The 22,092-nt window shown below is 33.2% G+C and overlaps 3 protein-coding genes across 8 annotated transcripts; 1 reads left to right on the forward strand and 2 right to left on the reverse strand.

Moving 5' to 3' along the window:
• Window positions 1–5,320: 5,320 nt before the first annotated feature.
• Window positions 5,321–7,951, reverse strand: LOC133302916 (uncharacterized). The gene is made up of 5 exons (XM_061502747.1): window positions 7,780–7,951; window positions 7,576–7,705; window positions 7,276–7,476; window positions 7,010–7,177; window positions 5,321–6,055 (listed from the first exon to the last, which is right to left on the reverse strand). The coding sequence occupies exons 1-5, from the start codon at window positions 7,911–7,913 to the stop codon at window positions 5,609–5,611; spliced, it is 1,080 nt and encodes a 359-aa protein (XP_061358731.1). The 5' UTR covers window positions 7,914–7,951; the 3' UTR covers window positions 5,321–5,608.
• Window positions 7,952–8,237: 286 nt separating this feature from the next.
• Window positions 8,238–15,557, forward strand: LOC133302913 (small RNA degrading nuclease 5). Of its 4 annotated transcripts, none has more exons than XM_061502743.1 (14): window positions 8,238–8,365; window positions 8,522–8,578; window positions 8,655–8,720; window positions 9,005–9,144; window positions 9,227–9,339; window positions 9,985–10,107; window positions 10,196–10,266; window positions 11,290–11,349; window positions 11,873–11,928; window positions 12,575–12,635; window positions 12,768–13,035; window positions 14,127–14,308; window positions 14,406–14,701; window positions 15,288–15,557. In XM_061502743.1, the coding sequence occupies exons 1-14, from the start codon at window positions 8,273–8,275 to the stop codon at window positions 15,409–15,411; spliced, it is 1,710 nt and encodes a 569-aa protein (XP_061358727.1). In that variant the 5' UTR covers window positions 8,238–8,272; the 3' UTR covers window positions 15,412–15,557. The 4 variants fall into 4 exon arrangements, with proteins under 4 accessions (XP_061358727.1, XP_061358725.1, XP_061358726.1 ...); XM_061502741.1 differs by having other exon boundaries at window positions 9,005–9,138; window positions 9,979–10,107; XM_061502742.1 differs by having other exon boundaries at window positions 9,005–9,138.
• Window positions 15,558–16,258: 701 nt separating this feature from the next.
• Window positions 16,259–19,847, reverse strand: LOC133302911 (scarecrow-like protein 1). Of its 3 annotated transcripts, XM_061502736.1 has the most exons (3): window positions 19,689–19,847; window positions 18,376–18,445; window positions 16,259–18,273 (listed from the first exon to the last, which is right to left on the reverse strand). In XM_061502736.1, exon 3 carries the CDS (start codon window positions 18,231–18,233, stop codon window positions 16,479–16,481), a length of 1,755 nt encoding a protein of 584 aa, XP_061358720.1. In that variant the 5' UTR covers window positions 18,234–18,273; window positions 18,376–18,445; window positions 19,689–19,847; the 3' UTR covers window positions 16,259–16,478. The 3 variants fall into 3 exon arrangements, with proteins under 3 accessions (XP_061358720.1, XP_061358722.1, XP_061358721.1); XM_061502738.1 differs by lacking the exon at window positions 18,376–18,445; XM_061502737.1 differs by lacking the exon at window positions 19,689–19,847 and having other exon boundaries at window positions 18,376–19,406.
• Window positions 19,848–22,092: the final 2,245 nt, after the last annotated feature.

Here is a 22,092-nt window from a genome sequence, read left to right on the forward strand (position 1 = left end):
TTTGCTTTTTCTGCAATTACTGCAGATAAGTTATCTGCAATAAGCTCAATACGATGTCGTTTTAGGGAGAAAATCATGGTATTTTTCTAATTTTAATTTATTTCAGGGTTATTATAGTCTTTATAATTATAATTTTTTAATATTTCAATCCTAAAACGACATCGTTTTGAAAGTAAATGCAGATAACTTATCTGCATTAACTGCAAAAATATTTTTTTGATATATATATTACGTAATGTTTTTATTCTTTTGTAATATACATATTTAGTTGTATGAATTAGATAGTAATATAAATTTATGTAAAGTGCTTATTTATCTGTAATATAAATATTTATTCTCATAATTTAGATATTAACATACTTACATGTAAATTTTTTATCAATGTTATGCAAATATTATACTATATTTTTTGAATGCCTTTTTACATAAAGTTTTCTTCTCCATTTGTAATAAATATTTATCCATGTGGCCATGTGATTTAAAAAGTTGAATCTGTGTCCTGATATATTAACTTCATAGCAAAATTTAGGTAGCTGAGTGTATTATTCTAAGAATACATAAAAAATTGTACGAGAGTAGAAAGGTAAAGTGTAGAAAATATAGCCCTGATAAATGCAAGTGTTCGTTTTGCCCAAGAATCTTGAGATTGTGAATGCTGATTATGTACTAGTTGATTTTTACTACTTCTGAACGGGAGGTTGCAGTACTAAGTCAGCTTTCAAATAGCAACATTGTAAGCGAACTGGTACATTTTGGTTTCGATTGTCCTAGAGTAAACTAGTACTTTATAAATTTACAAAGTACAGAGTATAGACCACAATGACAATATATATGCATGTATGATTCTTTCTAGTTCTTGTTTGCATGTTTATTCTTCTCGGTAACTGAGACTAACACATAAAATCGGACAGCGAAATCAAGGGGCACAAACATATTATTAGACAGTGTTATTAAACTCGATCCGAACATCGATTGCGTTAGGATATTGAGTCACTGATCAAATCGATGAGTCACTGGTAGAATAATACACTGATCAAATCGATGGGTTACTGGTAGAATCAGTTGACTCGAATATATATAAAAATATAAATAAGTATGAACATATAAATTTAATTATATTCTCTATATTTAAAATGAATTAAATAAGGTTCACTAAATAAGTTCAAAAACATGAAACATAAATAAATGAAAATGCATGTTCTTACTATGTCAAATTAAATTACAATTCAAAAACTCCATAAACATACTTCTCAATAATATTGAATTCATATTTTTCAAATTCATCTATATTAAAATGACATATGTCACATTCTCTTAATTTATTATTTCGCAAATTACTTTGGTAGTGGGAGCTGAAATTTTATAAAAGAGTATACTAGCAAATAAAATTATAAAAAGTTTTTAAAATGAGTTCTACATTTTTTTATGACAAGATGGAATAATTTTGGTTTTTGTTTTTGTTTTTAAAAAATGCTTAACCCGATCGGGTCACCGATTTTGACTGGGTTGTCTGAGTTTAGCCGAGTTTTGATCGGGTTTGACTTGATTCAATGCATCACCGGTCCAATGCTTGATCTGAACGGGTTCGATGACTGATTCATTAGGTTATGGGTCAATTCGACCGGTTCGAGCCGAGTTTTAAGTACATTTAGGTAATTCAGAATACTAGTTTGTTATACATATGCTACTATATGAAGGGCTATGCTACTATGCTATTCTTATGCATATGTTGATTTCTTATCAATGATATTAAATTTGAATCGGTTATCGATTCAGTCGAGATATTGAGTTAGTGAGTTATTAGTTAAATTGCATGACCTAAAAAATATATAAATTTATAATTTATATTTAATTATTTAATAAATAATTTTAATAGTGCAATTTAACCAATAATCCAATATAATTAAATGCTAAGTACTATAATTTATATTCCCTTAACTATGGTAAGCACTAATGATAAATCTTATATTTGTTATTCTCACATATGCAGGTTACAGACTAACAGTCCACTTCTTTTAGGAGTAGGGCCCATCTCACATAACCAAGTAGAGACTCTCACTTGGGTAGGGAAAATTTTTAATATAATACAGATGTAGGTGCGACAAACCAATAAAATTATGTCACCTTAGTAACTAGCAGTTAGTCTATTGGAGCGAGAAAAAGAAAAATAATCTTTTTGTTTTTACATTATGAGCTCGTTTATTTGGATTTATAGAATAAATAACTTGTATCTCTTTTTTATTTTAGAAGTATTTTTTTATAAAAGTTAAAGTTATTTATATTTTTATAAAAATATTTAACTTTTGAAAAAATATTTGACTTTTGACTTTACTTTTTTTAAAAGAAAATTTTTAATTTCTTAAAAAAATAAATTTTTAACTTTTTTTATGATTTCTATTTTTTTTAAAGTAGACGCTCAAATGAATTTAAAGTAAAAAATATTTTTGTTTCCAAACAGAAATTATGTATTGGTATTTGGTAGTACATACTATAAAATCCAAAAAAATAATGCACTCCTTCGATAGACAACGTGGCACCCCTCCTAAGTATGTTGGATAGTCTCTCTCGCAAATCACAATCACCAACAGACCCGTCCTTTTGGAAGCAGGGCCCATCTCACGTAACGACGTAGACTCTCTCACTTTGATAGACCTTCACGTGGCACCCCTCCTAAGTATGTTGGATAGACTCTCACAATCACCAACAGACCCGTTCAGGCTAAGTACATTGGATGCTATTTGCTTTTCTTTTCTTTTTTTTTTAAACCAATGGTATTATTTACATAAGCGGAACCAAATATATACCACTTCAATCAATTCTCTCTAATTCTTTGTTTAAAAATCTCTTAGGACTTCTGTACATATAATTTAAGCGGGACTATGTTGACAAAATAGGTTGAAGTGGTTTCTGGTATTCTGTCTCTGGATTGCTGAACCTTTGTCCGTATTAGAAGTAAATGATTAGGACCAGGCATAAATGACACACAACCCCATCACCCATTTAGTTAGAAACGCTGCCAAAGGTCCATGGGTAAATGTTTTCTTCTCATGCACAAGTTTTCCGAGATATCAAAATAAATGTAATTGAATGTGTGGAGGAAAATTCTGAAGCTCAGAGTTGATTATAAAGCTCTTATGAAGTATGAAATTAGTAGCAGTGCTTGTAAGAATCTTTGAACAGACAAGATGTTATATGATCAATCTCTTCAAATTTAGCATACAAAATGACAAGTGGTGTTTGCAATACTATTGAAGTTAGATTCACTTAAAGAGTTACGAAGGATGGTGATTACCCCTAGCTTATTGCAAGGTCAAATATTTTGGTTCAAGTACAAATTAAATGTATTAATATATAGTCAGATAAAGGATACTGTGAGATTGTGAGAAGGTAGATTATTTCAAGAAAAAACCTTTCTTATGATGATGGTAGTATGAATACTTGTATATATTTCCCAATGAAATGGACTCTTCAGAGTCTTTTCCTTTCAGGAATAATAGGACAGCCATGGTAGGAGTTATTGTCACTTTGTCAGAGTCTCAGAAGTTTATCCCAGTAAGGATCCTACGGTAAAAAAAAAAAAACATCATGACTCATGAACAAGATCAGTCACTTATGATGCAAACTACAAAGTTCTAGCAATGACAAATTAATTAGGTAAAGAACAGATACAATCCATCAAAAACATTAAATGAGCATGTTATCCTCGTTTAAATGACTTAAGCCACTGTTTTTTTGTCAAATACACATTTTTCACGACCTAGCTAAATCATTTTTGTCAAATGATTTAAGCCACTGTTTTTTTTTTTTTGGTTATATATACAAATAAAAATTGAACTCATAACTTAATACAACTTACTTAAATTCCTCACAAAATCATTTCTAGTGGCTTCACGACTTTCTTTTCAACTTCCATCAAATATCTCACGAGAATTATGCAAATGAACTGAATTATCATTAATTAGTGGTTAATATAATAGATTCAACAGCTAGTCTTTTGTCTCATGAGTGAGAAACAAATAATAGAAGATACTGCCTTGGAGCCATATACGGATGGCTTGATCCCGGCTTCAAATTATTACAGTGATTTAGTTATTTATAAGCTTTCACATAAAGTTTTCATTTTCGTGTCTTGGAATTATTTACTTATGCAATGAAGATATGACTGTTCTTCTTTATTAATATTTTTTTCTTCTGTGTTTTAGATATTAATATGCATTAATATAAAGTTTTCATTCCGTGAATGTAAATATTTATATATCAAATTTAAATATTAATATACTTTCTCGTAAAATATTTATTCCGATATGATGTATATATTTAGTCGTGCAATGTTATGCAACCATTTCATGCTTGTTTATTGTAATTAAGTTCATCCCCAATTCCTGACATTCTACTCCCATTTATAATCAATATATTTCTAAACAACATGCTCAAACACAACTTTCTAAGTATCAATTTATGATTTAAATTTTCATATCATGCAAAATGGCTCCCTCCCTCTCCCTCCCTCTCTCTCTCTCGCTCTCCTTAGCTGAAAATATTAGTAAAGCCTCTGCTGCCGTTGTGTTCATGCCTTCATAGTTTCTTATAATAAATACAAAATATCCTGGGATTAGAATTTTTTTAAAATGAACTTATTTTTAAAATGACTAAATCATGACATGAAATCATGTGCAAAAATCTCAACTATGCAAACACAAATCAATGATGATGAGAGAACACATTCAAATCAAGGGTGAAAATTTATATGTAAATGATTAAAATCTTCTCACATCACCTCATATCACATGAGAGCATTCATTCCCATAAATAATAGTGTGTTTACAATTAATTTAATTTAAAATATATCATAATCTTAACCTACTTAAATTCTAGAGTAAATACATTCTTATTTATTCATTTTAAAGAGAAACTCACTATATAGAATTTTATTTCAATATCATGCACTAAGCACCAAGCTTACGTAGAGTATCAACGTTTATGCTTCTTAAAGAGAGAATATGACACTAACCTTACAAAAAAAGGTTGTTACACAACCCTAAAAAGATTAAGATTAAATGTATGTACGCAAATCCTTGGTGCCCCCAAAATGAATTGATCATTCCACAATTAATAGCACAAAGCATCAGACCTACAACTTTTACACCACATGGCATTTACTGATTGTGCAACACTATTAGCAAGAACCAGGTCAATCTTTTGCCCTTCAACAGAACCCTGATCAATGAGTTAATTTCATTCTAGAACCCAATTAGAATATACATAAATTGAATTAAAGAAAAAAACATCAATTATGCTTATAAACAGTACATAAAAGACAAGTTGCTTCATTTCCTTAAACCACAACCACCCTGATGAAACAAATGTACAGCTATCTTCAGTTTCATATACATGGTACATTACTATACTGCAAGACTAAGAAAAAACCGAAGTGCATTAATCTTTGTAATTTCGAATGGAGCATGTTTGAGGTAATTTCATTTTCAGGATTTCCATGTTAACATTTTACAATAACCCAGACTATGCTGACAAAATTGGACCAAGTATACACACAAGGCTTGACATAATGTGATAACCTAGTAACATCTCTAAAACACTAATTATCAACTCAAAATGAATAATCCTTCAAATCAGATTTTGAGTCACCCAATTCCATGTCTGCCACGCACTCTTCCTCAGTAAGTGGTGGGAGTTGCCTTGTCTTACGCTTCATATTGTGCTTGTGCCACTCACTCTTGTGGTGTTCTCTGTACAGCTTAGAGTCTTCAAAAGAAACATTGCATGTGTTGCACTTGTTTTGCTTTTGTTGTTGTGCCTCACTAGGGCTACTCGTAGATGAAATTGTTTGCTTTTGAAGTTTATCATTCAGTTCAAGCACAGATTCCCGAGTTTCTTTGGGCAATGGGGCAGGCATATCCTCATGCTCATTGTATTGCTCCACATGGGTATCTCCCTCCAGATATAGAGAGTGTGCAAGAACTTCAAATCTTCCATGCATGGTATTCATAACAAAGTCATGACAATCCTTATATAGACCAGGTTCCAATTCAAAAACCTGCAACCCAACCAGGAATTATACCGATTTTCCTCAACAAGTTAGCAGATTCAAGATTAACCACAAACATATCCATATATGTAGACACACTAGACACAGAAATTTGAGAAAGGATTTCATTTTCAACCATTAATGTTATTATACAGGGACTATACATTAACAAAATTTGAAACTGAAGAATCATGGAACAGTTACCGAAATAGACTTCCCATTTGCTTTTTTATGTGTTATTTGGTTGTTCTTTTGTGACTGAAAGGTCACAGGTTCGAATCCGGAAAACAATCTATTTGCAAATATGTAAGGGTAAAACTGCGTACAAAGATTACCCTTACCCCACCCTCGTTAGTCGGGGTTTAACGGGAAGTGATTTTATTTGGTTGGGATTGAGGGTCAGGCAAGAAAAGAAATCAAAAAATGAAACTGAATTCTGCATAGGTTAGTACTCTTCTTCGTTTTACAGATATAACATGGCTATAACTAATGAGAAAAAACAACCACATGCCCAATATCAGACACAATCTGCTAACAGCAACAACTGAATATTTTGTCATGTTTTTTCCAGCTTTATTTTTGCTGATGAGCGTAAACTCAAACTCGAAAACAATAACCACATAAAATGGAGGAAAATGAAGTTAACGGCCTAATCTTTTAAACCATTAACATAATGATACTTTAATTTCAGTTTCAAGACATAGTATAGCAGGAGTTAAAAGGGCAACCTACTGCTACTATAATAGCTCCCGCTATGTTCAAGGTCCACCAGAAGGGTCAAACCCATTGAGTGGGTCTATAGTCTTTAGTAACTTACATTTGCAAAAGAAGCTAATTACATGATTGGAACATGTGAACTCAAGGTCACATATATAACAACACCACCAATCATTGTAGCTAAGCTAAACTGAAAGTGGAATGGAACCGCAAACAAAAGTTAGAGGATGAATACAGAGGACTTACAACAGATAACTGAGCAGCAGATCCTTCTTTAGAAAGAACAGTTGCCTTCCACTCATTAAGCTTTTCTAGAAGGGAAGGGATTTGGTCCTCAGGAGCAGCAGCTCTTATTCTCAACGGACACCGTTTTATAGGGTAGTGCTTTTGAAGCTCTTGAATCAACTCCAGAGCCTGTACATAAAAAAACAACAAATTTGCATCATCATCATCATCATCACACAATTGGGAATGAGTTAAATTGTGAAATGAGAAGATTATAAAAGAGAGACCTGCTTCTTGGAGGTGCTGTTTGGATCAACAGCGAAATGGATTTCCCTCATGAGACGTTCGATCATGCTGATAGTGTAAGGGCGCTGAGTCTCTGGATTGTAAGTTTTGTGCATCACAATTGTAGCAATGTCCCTGAACTGATTTGACAGCATCGATTCCCTCTCTTTCCCAGCAACCTGAAGTTCCCCTTTCTTCAAAATCTGCAACCAACCACAAATCACTTCATCACACACTCACAAACACACAAACACACACACACACACAACATTTCATCAAACAAAACATGATGGGACCCTCACCTCTAGGCATATCTTGGAGTGGTCATCTGTCCCAAACGCTGCGTTCAAATCCTTAGACTTGGCCAGAACCCCTTTCGAAACATTGGTATAAACGGTGTGAGACTGCACCACTTCATCGATGTCCTTCTCCCTGTTGTTATAATTAATAGCTAAATTCGAAGTTTATGGAATGTAATAATACTAATAAATGAAAAGGAAACTTACACGCCGGAACGCCAAGAAAGGACGGTGTTAGGGTAACAAGCGATCTCGAAACGCATGCCGTGCTTCTTCAGACGCACCACCGCCACGTTCGTTAGTTTCTTCTGCCCTATCGGCTGCACCAACGACCGAGACATCTCTCTCTCTATCTCTCTCCGACAATGGGTTAGGGCACGGAACTATAAAAATATATTAATAAAAAATAAAAATAAATAAATTAAATGCAACATGAAAATGAAATGCCTTTCTTACTAAAATTAAAAACAAGTAAGTAAAATAAATGCTTCTTTTATTGATAATTTTAACGCGAGTAAAATAAATGATTCTTTTTCTGAGTTCAGTGTGAGGCTGGGCTGGCGGCTGTAAGGGTTTTTGTTTTGGGCTTAGGCCCATTATTATCGAAAGGGGATGAAAAATCCGTACCAGTTTGTGTTGAGAGTTTTGAATCAGTATGAGAGTTTACCAACGAAAAAAAAGAGTAGAAGCTGCGGAGAGAATGGAATCCTCAGAGGGGTTGGAGGTGAAAAGCGAAGAGGATTCTACGCCTAATAATAAATGTAGCAAGTTCTACGATGTCTATGGTCCCCAAGTAATTTTTCTTCTCTTTATTATGCTTTTATTTCCCTATTCAATCATAATTTTATTTTATTTATTTATTTATTAAAACTCCTTCTTCAGAAGAGGGTTTTTTGTTTTCTCAGTGTATAATGAACAGGAGTTATTTTAATCGGCTGTGCTATTGCAGGGGAAGGCAGATATTGTTTTCAAGTCACCTGAAGATAATTCAACTCTGAATCTTAATGTAGGTTCTTACCACCACCATGTAACTTGAAATTTGAATTAAAATAATTATGACTGGGGTTTTTATTGTGAAACAGGACATTCAAGGACTTATAACTTGGGTCCTTGGTGAAGGATTTATGCCATCATGGGCTTTCATCAAGGTACAAATATATTTTTTATTTTTTTATTTCAACAAATATCTTGGCAACAGAATATATGACCAATTAAATTTTATTTCTAATTGTTTAGTACTTACTGTATTTCAAACTGCTTTCATCAAGTGCGTTTTGCTCCTGTACTCATGGTAGTTGGAACTGCATGAATTGATACAGTTCGAATGGAGTATTAGTTAAAATAGCAACAGACCTTCAATTTTTAGCCCTTACAGCATATCACTTTTTTATTTTGGTACAATTACTAATAATGCAGCACTCACGATTTGCAGAATAAACCTCTTATTCCTAAAGTGGTTATGCTCTATATGCCAGGCCTGGATGCAGCTTTGTTCTTGTCACAGTCTAAAATGCTTCCCAATTTTAAAAAATTGTGCGGAAAACCAAGGCCAGTCCTAGCTCTTAGGTGTGTAGAAAATGTATTTATTTCTTATTTCCTTCAAAATATTGTTCCTCTACACTTAGATTTTTCCATTTTTTTTTTTTTTTGCTAGCTGTGTATCAGATGGTATGCAGACAATAGATGCACTCCTAACATGCAAGGTGAAAAGAAAGAGAGATCAAAATAGTTCAGTTATGAGGAAGTCTACCCTGATATCTCGACAAGGTTTTCATTCTTCAAACCATTATATAAAAGTTTCATTTGCTAGGGGAAATTAGGTCTTGAATCTGAGTTTAAGTTGTACAAGGAGGAGAATGGACAAAAATTCTTAGAAAGGCTTTGTCTAAAATGCTGTGGAGTCAATAAAGCTATTTGAACTGCCTTTTTATACTTCTACTCTCCCAGTCAAAGTATTACAATGGTTGGAAGTCCTGATATAGTTGATGTCGGTCCCTGTATTTTGCCTCTTAATTAATTCTTAGGAGTTTTTGTATCATAGCAAGAACAATTAGCATTAATCTGGAATTTTTCCGTTAAACTATTGTGTATAGTTTATGAATGTTGACTGATCCGAGTTTGAAAAATTAAGATCACCATTCTTATAGTTTAAATAAAAAAAAAGTTTTGAATCTGACAATGCAACTGCAAGTGAAGGCCATTGATTCCTTTATATAGTCCATTCATATTTAAAAAGATTACTAAAAGTTTCCTGCTTCTAGTGTGTTGCTTTTTGTACATGAAGCAACTTTATTTGAAAAGTTCTTTTGCTGGCCACAAACATGATTGCATCACTATCATTTCAAAGCAGTTATATAACTCCTATGGATTTGGTCACTATATGAAACATATGACATCTTAATGCAGAAGGAGGCTGTGGTTGTACTGACAGTCTATCATTTATGGAGCTTACAAAAGACATTCCTTTCCCTGTTACATACTATACACTAACAGAGAAAGAACTGGAAGAGAATGGATATTCTGTTAATAAGCCAGGTGACTTTTGCTCCGCTACCAATTATATGTGCCAATCTTTATGGCCATTTGCTTACAGGACACTTTATTTTTTGCGCATTTAATACAGGCTTTGTTTCTACTTTGCCCGCTCCTTTGGGATCTTCTTTTTATGAGATGTTGGCACTTGATTGTGAGATGGTAAGTCAATCAATAACAGTTTAGTTTGAAGATAATACTGTTTTTATCATTTAGAAATGAAGTTCTGGATGATGATAAACTTATCCAGATTTTATCAGTCAGAGGGAGCAATTTTCTGTGTTTTTGGAAACATACTCAAACTGTGTTACTGATACGATTTGTATTAGGAGGGAAAGGATGTTCCTTCTGAAAGAATATAGTCAATGATTACAAAGTTAGTTAGGAGGTGGTTAGTTAGTTAGGTGGGTCGGTTTTGTTTGTATAAAAGAGGGGTGTTGTCCTCTCTATTAGAGATGGGGTGATATTTTCTGAATAGAGATGGCAACACCCCCCTTTTATGCAAACAAAATCAGCCCACCTAAATAACTAACCACCTCCTAACTAACTTTCTAATCTCTGAGTATATTCTTCCAATAGGAATATCCTTTTCCTCCTAATACAAATCGTATCAGTCACTCCCTCAGCTTATAGAATATTTGCTTACTAGAGTGAGAATTATCATGTTAATACCGATTTATTATTTGTACACCCCACAGCTTCAGCAGATTGGTGATTTGTGTATCATAATCTTAGAGGGATATTGTATAAAAATTTCTTTCAATTTCCTGATCTGCAAAACAAATTGGTGTTGTTTTTAAATTATGAAGCTAAGTTTTTGAGATTCCCTTCAAATCTGGACATCTATGAGGGAATGATAGTTATTTATCTCTCCAGCAATTTAATTTGCTTTTTTTTTTTGTTGTTGCCTTATTTATCTTAGCGCAAAATTGCATCGTTAATTGGGATTGACCATTGATACACCAAGTTTTATTTGTTTAAGAGGACTACTGGATTCATTTCATATTTACGAAATTGGAATGGACGTAAGTGAAAATCTTATAAATTGAGGTTTTATTGGAATACACACAATTTTAAAGTTCATTATATGTTAAGACAAATTAAAGTTGTTATGGCATTTTTAATGGGTTTCTTGTCAGTCTTTGTTGTTCTTGTTTTTTATATTTATTTATTTTTTTGGTTTAGTGCATAACAAGTGAGGGTTTTGAGCTGACAAGAGTTACTCTAGTGGATGTCAAAGGACAGGTATTCACTGAATTTATCTTCTGAACTCCTTTTTGTAAAATAAATGCATCTACTGATTTTAGGAGGCATGGCTATTAGTTCTTACATTTCAATCAATTATTATGACTAGTCAAATTTTTATATCTTGCATTGGTTTCTATGTATAATGTATCTATTTTCATTGAGGTATATATAAATTGGCATGTCTCTTCTTACTGAAGATTGTTGAACTTGGAAGAAGTTATTGAGCGCCCTTTATCATGAAATTCTATGTTATTTTGCTTACCACTTCATGGATATCATTGCCTTCTGGCCCTTAGAAAGGAACCTTAATTTTTACATATTTGCCATTCAAAAAGATGCATGCTATTGCGTTGAGATTCTGTTTTCGGTGTTCTTTATTCCTTCTCGTTTACAATCTTTACGAACTTGAAGTAACCTTTTTACATATTAAGACTTGGTTAACTCGTTAAAATTGAGAACAGCTACCTGCACATGATGGCTGATTTCCTAATATTTGTAACTTTGAATTTTATCTTTTCAGGTTTTGATGGATAAATTGGTTAAACCTTCAAATGCTATCACTGATTACAACACAAGGTGAGCGATTGTTTGAGTATCACCAACATGCCTAAATAAGTTTATTATTTAATATTGGAAATAATAAAAAACTATTGGTAAGTGGATTCTCATGTCTTGTGTATTCCTCATAAGTGAGTTGGTAAAACTAATTGCTTCTAACACTTTCTGCGCAATTTTTTGTTTCTGTTAGTGATTATTTATGAGTGATCTGTTTACTGGGTGAGTTTTATATTAGCAACATTTCTCTATTTTCTCTTTGGGGCTGAGACTTTCACCTCATTGTAAAATCTTCTAATAAGGCTTATTGTTTTTTGTTTTGTTGCTAAGATATATATGTATGGCTTGGTGGTTTCCATTTAATGTGGGGTTGAAATTTTCATGAAACAAAGAGATCAAAAGTATTCAGAATATTTTGTTGTTTCTAGTGCTAGAAACCGCTAAACAGATTGGGAGACTATTGGATGATATTCTTCAATCTTGGGATACTCCAATCAATTTGTAATGAAAGCAAAGCCAAAAAAAAGAAGTGAAAATTAAAAAATAAAAAGGTGAGAGAGAAAAAATGATAAAAAGGGTGAATTTTTTTCCATATGAGCTGTTTTTCTTTCTCCCCTGGACTTGAATACAAATTTTCAGCAGCAAGGAATAATTATGTCATGTGCAGATATAGTGGAATAACATCTGAGATGTTAGATGGGGTGACAACAAGTCTGAGAGACATTCAGGTTTTGCTACTTGAGTTATCTTGTTTTGTTCTTTATCTAATGCCGGTTATTAGGCACAACTGTTGTTATGGTGCTGAACCATTTTAGTTGTAACTATTTTGCTGATTTCTTTCAATGGCTACCCATGTCCAGGAAGAGTTTCTAGAGCTGGTTTACAAAGAGACTATCCTTGTTGGGCATTCTATGGAAAATGATTTATTAGCATTGAAGATATCTCATGACTTGGTCATTGACACAGCAGTATTATACAAACACCCCCGAGGATCATCTTATAAAACTGCTCTACGGTTTCTTGCTAAGAGATTTCTTTCAAGGGAGATACAGCAATCTGGGAATGGACACGACAGCATTGAAGATGCTAGAGCTACCATGGAATTGGCACTATTAAAGATCAGAAATGGCAAGTAGTTCTTTTGCATGCGTTAATGCTGCAAGCTGCTTGTTGAAGTTGTTAATGCATTACAATTCATGTGTTCTGTGAACATTCCTGTGTGTGAACGTATCTGTATATTTATAAGAAAATGTTTGTACCATTATTTAATCTTTCACAGCTGTTGTTTATTGTTCGGAATTACTTTGAAAGCAGATGTATCTTTGCTCTAGTTTCAGATAGAATGACATTAGACCTATTTATGAAGTGAAATTTTTATGAATTCCACCATTTGTTATCTTTGTTGTGATTATATTTGCGCTCATTAGATTATGCAGTTTTTCTGCTGAATTATATCTTTTTTGCATGAATTATGAACTTTTTAATTTTTTTTCACTGAAATACCAAGGATCGTCCTCTTTGCTTCTTTCTTTCTTTCTTCATCATGGGGAAAAAGGAATTAGGGTGATTCAAAGATTTTAAAAAGTTAAATTTTATAATAAAAATGTATAAGTAATTGAAGATTTATGCTAGCTTCTTGTCATGGGGGAAGTCTTGGGGATACTTGAATTTGTTATTTGCATTATTGCAGTCATCTATTTCGGAACTTTCATTTTACCTAATTCTTTATTTAGAAATTTAAACATGTTTCTTTGCCTGTACTTTTCAATTTTTAAGTTACTAACCATGCACACTTAATCGTATACAGTTTTTACATGGTTTAATTGTTCTATTAATAGAAAATTGTGTTTTTCAAGCCCCCATACAACATAACCATGTTTTTTAATTTATTAAGTAATAAGTTGACCTGCTTCAATAAATTACCTTCAAGGATTCAACTTCAAGAAAAGCTTTTATTTCCATACTCTTGTCTTATTGTGCTTGTCAATTAACTGCTGATTTGACTTGTAGTTATATACGAGGGACAATTGTATATTTTTTCGAGTTATGATTCATGTATGCCTCCAACTAAAGACTGCAGGGAAATGAGTATTTTGATTTTTATCGACAAGCTCTATTTATTGTTTTATCTTTCTGTATTATTGCTTTTTATTTACTTAGTTTGTTATATTTTAATTAGCAAACTGCTGTCACATTTTTTGGCTTCACTCTTGAAACAGGGCCTGACTTTGGTTCCCCTCCATCCTTTATGCGGAGAAAGCTCCTTTCCATTTTGAGCGAATCTGGCAAAACTTCCTCATTGATTGATGATATATCCATAGTAAAACGATATGCCTCTGAATCCGCTCATGCAATTCCAGTGACCTCTGATGATGAAGCACTTGCAAAAACCAACAAGGAGGTAGATGTCTTAGCTGGCTATATTTTCAAGTGTTATCCTTTCTGATTAAAAGTTATAATTATGCTTTTTGTGTTGTTTTATGCCTTTTATGTTTCAGTTGAAGAATGAAAAGGTGCACTTTATCTGGACTCAGTTTACAGAGTTACACTCATACTTCAAGAATCAAGCTGAAGAATCAGAGAACTTTAATAAAAGACTTGCAGAGATGATGTCATTACTTACATGTCAGAAGAATTTTGCAAAAGGGAAAGGCTTAAAGTTGAGTGCATCTGCTGAACTGAAGGAAATTCTGGCTCGCATGGATGCTAGAATTCATAAACTGTATATGTCATTACCCGCAAATGCTATGTTGATAATTTGCACTGGTCATGGAGACACTGCGATTGTCCGCAGGTAGATATGCATGCCTTTTTTTATATCTAAGTATTCTATCTTTCTATTTGTTTTTACTGGTATACAGTTTTCGCCTTAAAATAATGTCAGCAAATTAATGTTTGACCCTTGAATGATGTAATATGTCCCAATTTGAGTCCTTATATATAATTTTCTCAACTGGACTGGAAAACTAACTATATCAAACTTGGACCAGAAAATGTCACTTTTGGCATCTCCCATTTGACATGGGATTTGATTGTCCATAGCTTATTTAGAATAGGAGTGGATCCTGAAATGGTATCCTTTGCCCTAGGTGACCTTTAATTTTTTAATTTTTTATAATCACTTGGTGATCTTAGACCAAGTCACACCACTTATTAGGGTTCCGTGTGAGCTATCCACAGTCCATGGAAGCTAACCCATCAGTTGACAAACAACACAGATTGAAACTTATTGAGGTAATTATAGATATGAGATTCAGCTAATTTATTGTGACTTTGTCTGTGTCTGGAACTTGAGTAAAGCTAGGGTTGTAGTATTTTTACTAATGTTATTTGTTTTGAATGAAAATTGATGTTGTTTTCACCTTTTTTTCTTTATGAAGGCTGAGGAGAATGCTTGCTGAGCAGAGTGAAAGTAATTTATGTCGTGAGAAGATTGTGGAAATCTTGGAAGAGGTTCAGGCTAGAGCTGAGGTAGCCTTGTGTTTTGTAGGTGTAAAGAATTGAGTATGAATAATACAAAATGACTGAAATTATTCTTGATAACATGTGGTGAGTACCCACTATTGGTAAGGTCTCACGACAAGAGTTCATGTATTTCATAACGATATCAGAAAAAAGAAAAAAGAAAAAAAGAAGAAAGAAAATACAAGAGCCCCGAATTTTATCAATAATTCTGCTTTCTAAAATTATTCATTGGTTTTGCATTTTAAGTAAATAATCTTCTTTTTCAGATATTAATAAATTTGAAAGTAGGAGCGGAAAGTATGGGGCTTGTGAGCATTAGCAATTGCGTTTGGGAAAAGAATTGAGATGAAATAGTTGGAAAGATTTAGAATCGTAACAACAGAATTAGAACTCATCAATTACTTATAACTACATATATTTTTACAGTCAATTAATCATCAGAATCACAAACTTATTAATATACTAACAGCATCTTGAATTATATAGTTTTGTAACTATCCAAATTTAATCCACTAGCATCTAAAGTTATGCAGTGCTATGCATTATGATTTTGCCGGAGCAACATAATACTTTTTGAATTATTGCTTCTTCAGAGTCAAACTTTTGACGCAACTAATTTGGCTCACCAATGCATTACTAACTGGCCTGATGGGGACCGTCATTCAATTCATAACACATTTATATACTTAAGCTATTAGCACTCATCTATAATTGTCAAGGCCTTAAACAAATTATAACTGCCGTAAGCTATTAGCATCTCAACGTGACATCCTAACCAAATTGAAATTAAAGGAAATAAACAACACGGTTGAACAGATTATGCGAACAAGTTATGCAAAAGAAGAAATGCAAAATTACGCTAACAATTAACAAGGAATGATGTCATTACAACCCAAAGCACAGTGTTTAATGTTGTCATTTACTCCCTTGTTCTCCAACCACGTTAAGCACTTAGATAACATGAAAGTTCGTATTAGCTTAAAATTGCACCTTAGTATACATCTGGATCCGGACTGTGCTTAAACATACAAATAGACTAAGCAAGCAAGCAAATACTGCATTAACACTACCAGAATGAATCTCACGTAACAAAATAATTGTCTTGGTCACTTCCATGCTGAAGCAACAATTAAGTTTTTGTCTTCCCACCCAAAAAGAAGTGTCCCCATTTCCTCCTTTATCTTGTACCTGTCACAGTACTGCTTAATGAGTTTCTTAATTGCTTCTATCACACATGTGCTCATTGGGGATGAAGTGAAGCCAGCCATTGTCATCCTTGCCCTCCATTTTCCAGCAACTTCATACCGTTCTATTCTATCCTCGCCCTCACACGCCACAATATTCACAATGTCCCTTGCCAAGCATTGCCTTTCAACATTTATCCTGTCTTGGCTCTCCCTAGGAAGAGTTGCATCAAGTGAGTCAAACACAGCAGAGTAGTAATTGTAGGCTTCAACAAATCTTGGGATAAAGGGGGAGGTGTTAGTGTTCATGTCTTGTTCCACAACTGTCACAAGTTTTGGATTCAGGCTTTTAACCATGCGAAGAAGTTGGTCACGTTCATTTACAGTTGATACACTTTCATCATGCATGTGATGAAGCTGGAATGCAAAGTTCACCACAAGTGCTTCACCAGGACGACAGTTGAGCATTGATGGAGTGACAAGTGAAGTCCTTGATGCCACAGCTCGAAATTCAAATGGCAATCCAAGTGCTTCTGCAAGCTTTTCAAGTCTTTGTCCTATGATACTTAAGCCTCCAACAGATCTTTGCACAGACTCAGGATCATCAACCCCAGTCAATGTCACATGGGGTGGCTTACCTTGCCTTGAAGCAAGTGTTTGTATTAGAGTTATGTATTGACTTCCTTGATTGATGTCAAAATCTATTATGTGAACCTTCTTTTCATCTTTAACAGCCTCTGCAATAGCGCCATTCGCAGCAATAAATCCAAATTTAAAACATGGGCACACCTCAAATAGTATCTGCATGGCTGCTAGACGATCTGAAGAAGGAGGTTCCTTGCATTTCAAAGCTTTATAAATGCATTTTCCGGATGAAGCCACGCGAGCTGCAAGTCCTTCCACCATATAGGCTGCAATTCTTTGGGAAGGATCTCCCTGAATTGAGACCATCTGCCGGAGATTATTTATCATTGATGAGGCTCCCTCTTCATTTCCTTCTGAAAGTGCACTAGCACATTCATAAAGCAATTGCTTGGGGGTCCGAGGAGAGTTATGTGATATTTCTTTGGTGCTACTGAAGCTACTAAGATAGGAATCTGAGGACGAAGACTCCTTCGGTGAGTCATGGAGCAGCATATCAGCAATGTCAGGATCAATCTCCATGCTTTGAGCAGTACCAAATATATCTTCCTCCTCCTCCTCATCATCATTATTATCACCAAGCAATTCTCTCTCCAATTCTTGTATTTTTAATCTCATTTCACCATCAAAGTCAAGGCAATCCGGGCTCTCATTTTCCAAGAAATCTGATCCAAAGTTGGACTGATAGGCATCAGAGTGCCTTGTAGACGAAAAAGAAATATCAAATGGATTATTAGCAACCATAGAAGCTCCTGAACTAGCTCTGAGCTGGTAAGAAGAAGCACCATCAGGGTGAATTGAATTTCCTGATATGCTGGAACTAGATGGTTCTATCGGTTCTTCTGTAGGTGAATCAAGGAAGTACTTTTCATAACTCTCACTCGAGTAAGAATCAGTCTCATACATGCTTCTGTGCTTATCAGAACCAAAATTATGGGAGGATGAGTCAGGTGTAACATCAGTTCCCTTTAGAGAGTAAAGCTTGGCATTCCTATATGATGTATCAGCCAGCTCTGAAGATATAACTAATGACATAGTTCGCCTTTTATTCAGTCAGCTCTTATAAAATTTCAGTCTGCACCGAAAACATCACAAAGATTAGTCAGGAAAATGCTATAAATTCTGCAATCAATTAAATCTACCGCACTTTATTTAATTTTTTTGTTCCCTTTCCCACCTTGAGAAATAGTAAAACAGGCCAAGTAGCTCACTGATGAAATCTTGTTGAACCTTCTAGGATGCCTATACTGAGATTAACAAAATTTGAAGACACTTCCAGTTAGAACAGCATATCTATATAAACATGATAAAACATACTAAATACACATAGGAGTTTAGTAATTTACAGACTGACAGCCTCATGAATAAGCTGGTTGATAGTAATTTCAATTCACAAAAGTTTTTATCTAAAAATTGAAGTAAGCCTTATGCAATTGTGTGCTTTAGACTAAAATTAGAATTTGTTGCCACTTGATCTTTAGACCACGACTATGATTTTGAATGTATTCAAGTACTAACTGTGATCTCACTTGGCCAGCAAAGAGAATTCAAACTTCCTTTTTAACAAAACTTAGTTATTAGCTTTGATCAAATATGATTTGACATGACAGATAAAGTTCCACCTTAGCATAGCAAAGAATATCGTTCCTAACATAGTGGCCTCATTGTATTTTGAAGAGAAAAATAAAAATCAAAGACTTTCCTTTACACCCATATAGACATAACCAAATACATTCTTGAAATCAAATGAAAAAGCTCAGGAAACAAAAAGTTCCGTATTGATCTAAGATTCTTCAGACATTCAACTTAAATCTTAAAACTTATCTGCCACTTAAAAATGAGGATTTTCTACGAGGTTGACAAAATATTTGCTCTTCGAATATGATATATTTACTCTAGTCTGAAAGAACACAGAAATGAATCTCCTTCTGTAAACACAAATTATTATGTTAAGAGACTCAAGCAACAATTAGGTTCCAATTCAGTTTGATTACATAGATAAAATTGATGACCATGCATAAAACTTTTTGGATTTCACCTATCACTTTTTATGTCCCTGGCCGGGAGAATCTACGGGCTAAAGAATCCTATATGACAAAACAGCATCATTTGAAGACAAAACAAAACTCCCTACCAAAATCCAATTTCGTTTGAAATTCCAACTCAGAAGATGAGTATGTATTGCAAAAGCAGAAACAGAAAAAGGTTAAACAAAAATCCCTTGGGAGCATAGCAAAGACCCACCCATGTAAGGAAAAAATACAAACTTTCTTTAGAACAACGAAATTTTAACAAAAGCATAAAGACCAAGTTTAGAAACTAAAGAGCAAAGACCCTTTTTTTTTTCTCTAGTCCTCTTTAATTCACAAGCAATCATTTAGGATTGCAACTGATAGCAGCTCTTATCCGAAGGAATGACCCAAGTTAACAAAATTTAAAGCATATCATCAAAATTCTAGAGGCAGAAATTAAAGAAGTGACAAAGTGTACCTGATGCAACGTGAAACCAAGAAGAAGACTCACGGATCAAAACAGTGTTCCTGCCCTGTCAATGGACACACAGAGAGATGAGGATGTACCTAAGGAATGCTTCAACAGGTAGAGAAAAGAAACTCAGGTAAGGCTTTTGACCAAAGTGCCAGAGAGATTATAACCAACCCCAAAGACAAAACAACCTCTTCATGACTCCTCAATATATTAAAGAAATTTGTTTGATTTGAAAGGTCAGATTGGTGGAAAAGCAACAGATTGGACAACAACCAAAAAAAAATTAACAAGAAGGAACTTTTAAGTCTTTAAGAATTAACATGCACAATCAAATAAATATAGATGTAGCCATGGCTCAAGTTTAAAACTTTCTAAGAAGCAATTAATTAGATTATTTTATCACATACGCATATAAACAAAATGTCTTTAATGTTTTTAAAGTAAATGTAAATAAGTTATTTACATTCGCTGCTAAAATAATGTCGTTTTGAGTTAAAAAATAAAAAATTATAATAAAAAAAACTATTATAATTCTGAAATAAATTATAATTACAAAAATGCTCTTAAAATAACGTCATTTTAAGCTCAATATAGATAAATTATCTAAATTATCTACTATTTTAGGCTCAATATGGGGTAATATCATTTCATATAAGAAGAAGAGAAAGACAAAAAAAATATAAATTCTTTAAAAAAAATAAAATATGAATATTATATTTTTTTATATACGTGTATAAAATAAAATTATCGAAGGTTAGTCTTACAACTTATTTTGGTTTACAACCTCTTACAATCATATTTTAATCGTTGATTTTCGTCAATCAATAATTATTATTTTCGTAAATCAAATTTATTAATTATTATTTCACAATAAATAAAAATTGTTGATTAAATTCAGTTTCAACTATTAAGATATGGTTATAAATAAAAATTGATTATATGTATATCCTTTCCTCTATTATAATATTAATCCCTACTAAAAAATGGAGGTGAGTTAAAAGGAAATCAGCAACCCAATTAAAGAAACAATGTGGAATAATAAACATACTCATATTCTAAAGAGGGCCATTTATTTTATCTTATTAATAAGCAAAAGGTAATCATGACTATAATTAAGCAGAGCTTCTGGAATTCATTGAAGTGATAAGCAAGTGGAAAATTCACCTTATATAGAATAGAATTAATTAAGGAAACTTGTTAGCTTTCCCTGCAACTTGTCTGTCTCTGACCGAAGGCATTGATCGCACGAAACTATGATATGGACAATATTATATGACATAAGATACCCATCGAGGAGGTTGCAATTGCAAATGATTACACTGTATTGCCCCTCCATCCTTCAATGTTGACCGTCGATTAGTGGCAATTAAGTCTTTTCGTTCTTCCTCAACTCTAAACTCCAACGTGACAACTAACTTTAATATACATAAACTTATATTAATCAACGAATTGAATGATTCTACCTCTGAAATATTGGATGATAATCCTTATCTTTTAAAATAATTTTTAATAATATAATTTATTTCTTCAAATAAAATTTCACCATCCCTTCTTCACGGTCTTCTTCTAGCTTCTTCACCTTTGTCTCAATTACCTAGTTCAATTCTAATGATTCAACCGTGTACACGTGTCAAATATTTTTTTATTTATATATTAAATTGCTTTGATTGATTAATACAAATATCTTTAGATAAGGTCGATTCCTTATGTGTCTTGAACCCTATATATATCCTTTAATTGATGTTTTTAATTAGTTTCATGACAAAAAAATAAAATAAAATAGATCCGTAATTGTTCACTTGGTCTTTTCACATGGACACGGTTGAAACATAGTTAAGTGGGACTAGGCAATAACATCATGGGAGACACTTGTTTCGTTATATCTTAAAATGGAACGCAAAAAATTCAACGGTGGCTAGTGACGCGTAACCTTTCATCATCATAACTCCATGTTGTGTGTTTCTTTTCGAGAGGCGTGGTTATGGGAATGGAATTTAACTAAAGTAGATGGTACCCACATGTTCGATTTTGCTTTTAATTTTTTCCATAACATAATTTAATTAAACATTTTCCATAGCATATTCTTAAATAAAAAAAAAATAAGCTAATCAACATTCCTATAATAGTAATTTTTTAATACCCAAAAATTATAAAAATGAAAAAAAAGGGAATAGTTGTACTTTTTGACGAAGTCAGAGTTGTGCAAGTCGTCACCTTTAGCAAGTTCAAACCTCTTTACCTACACCAATATTGGTAGGCAATGGTGGACAATTTTCTTCTCCTTTTCTGCTACCGCGTGAGACTTATCATGCGAATGTAAAAAGACATGCATGCCCTCCCCTTTAATTATTCTCGAGTAAAATGATGACACAACATTTCAACAAAGGTGAAAGTAACATGTTCTTCA

The sequence above is a fragment of the Gastrolobium bilobum genome, unplaced genomic scaffold (genome assembly GCF_033153095.1).
Source record: "Gastrolobium bilobum isolate Gb01-03AN ecotype WA unplaced genomic scaffold, APGP_CSIRO_Gbil_v1 utg10412, whole genome shotgun sequence".
Classification (NCBI taxonomy): Eukaryota; Viridiplantae; Streptophyta; class Magnoliopsida; order Fabales; family Fabaceae; genus Gastrolobium; species Gastrolobium bilobum.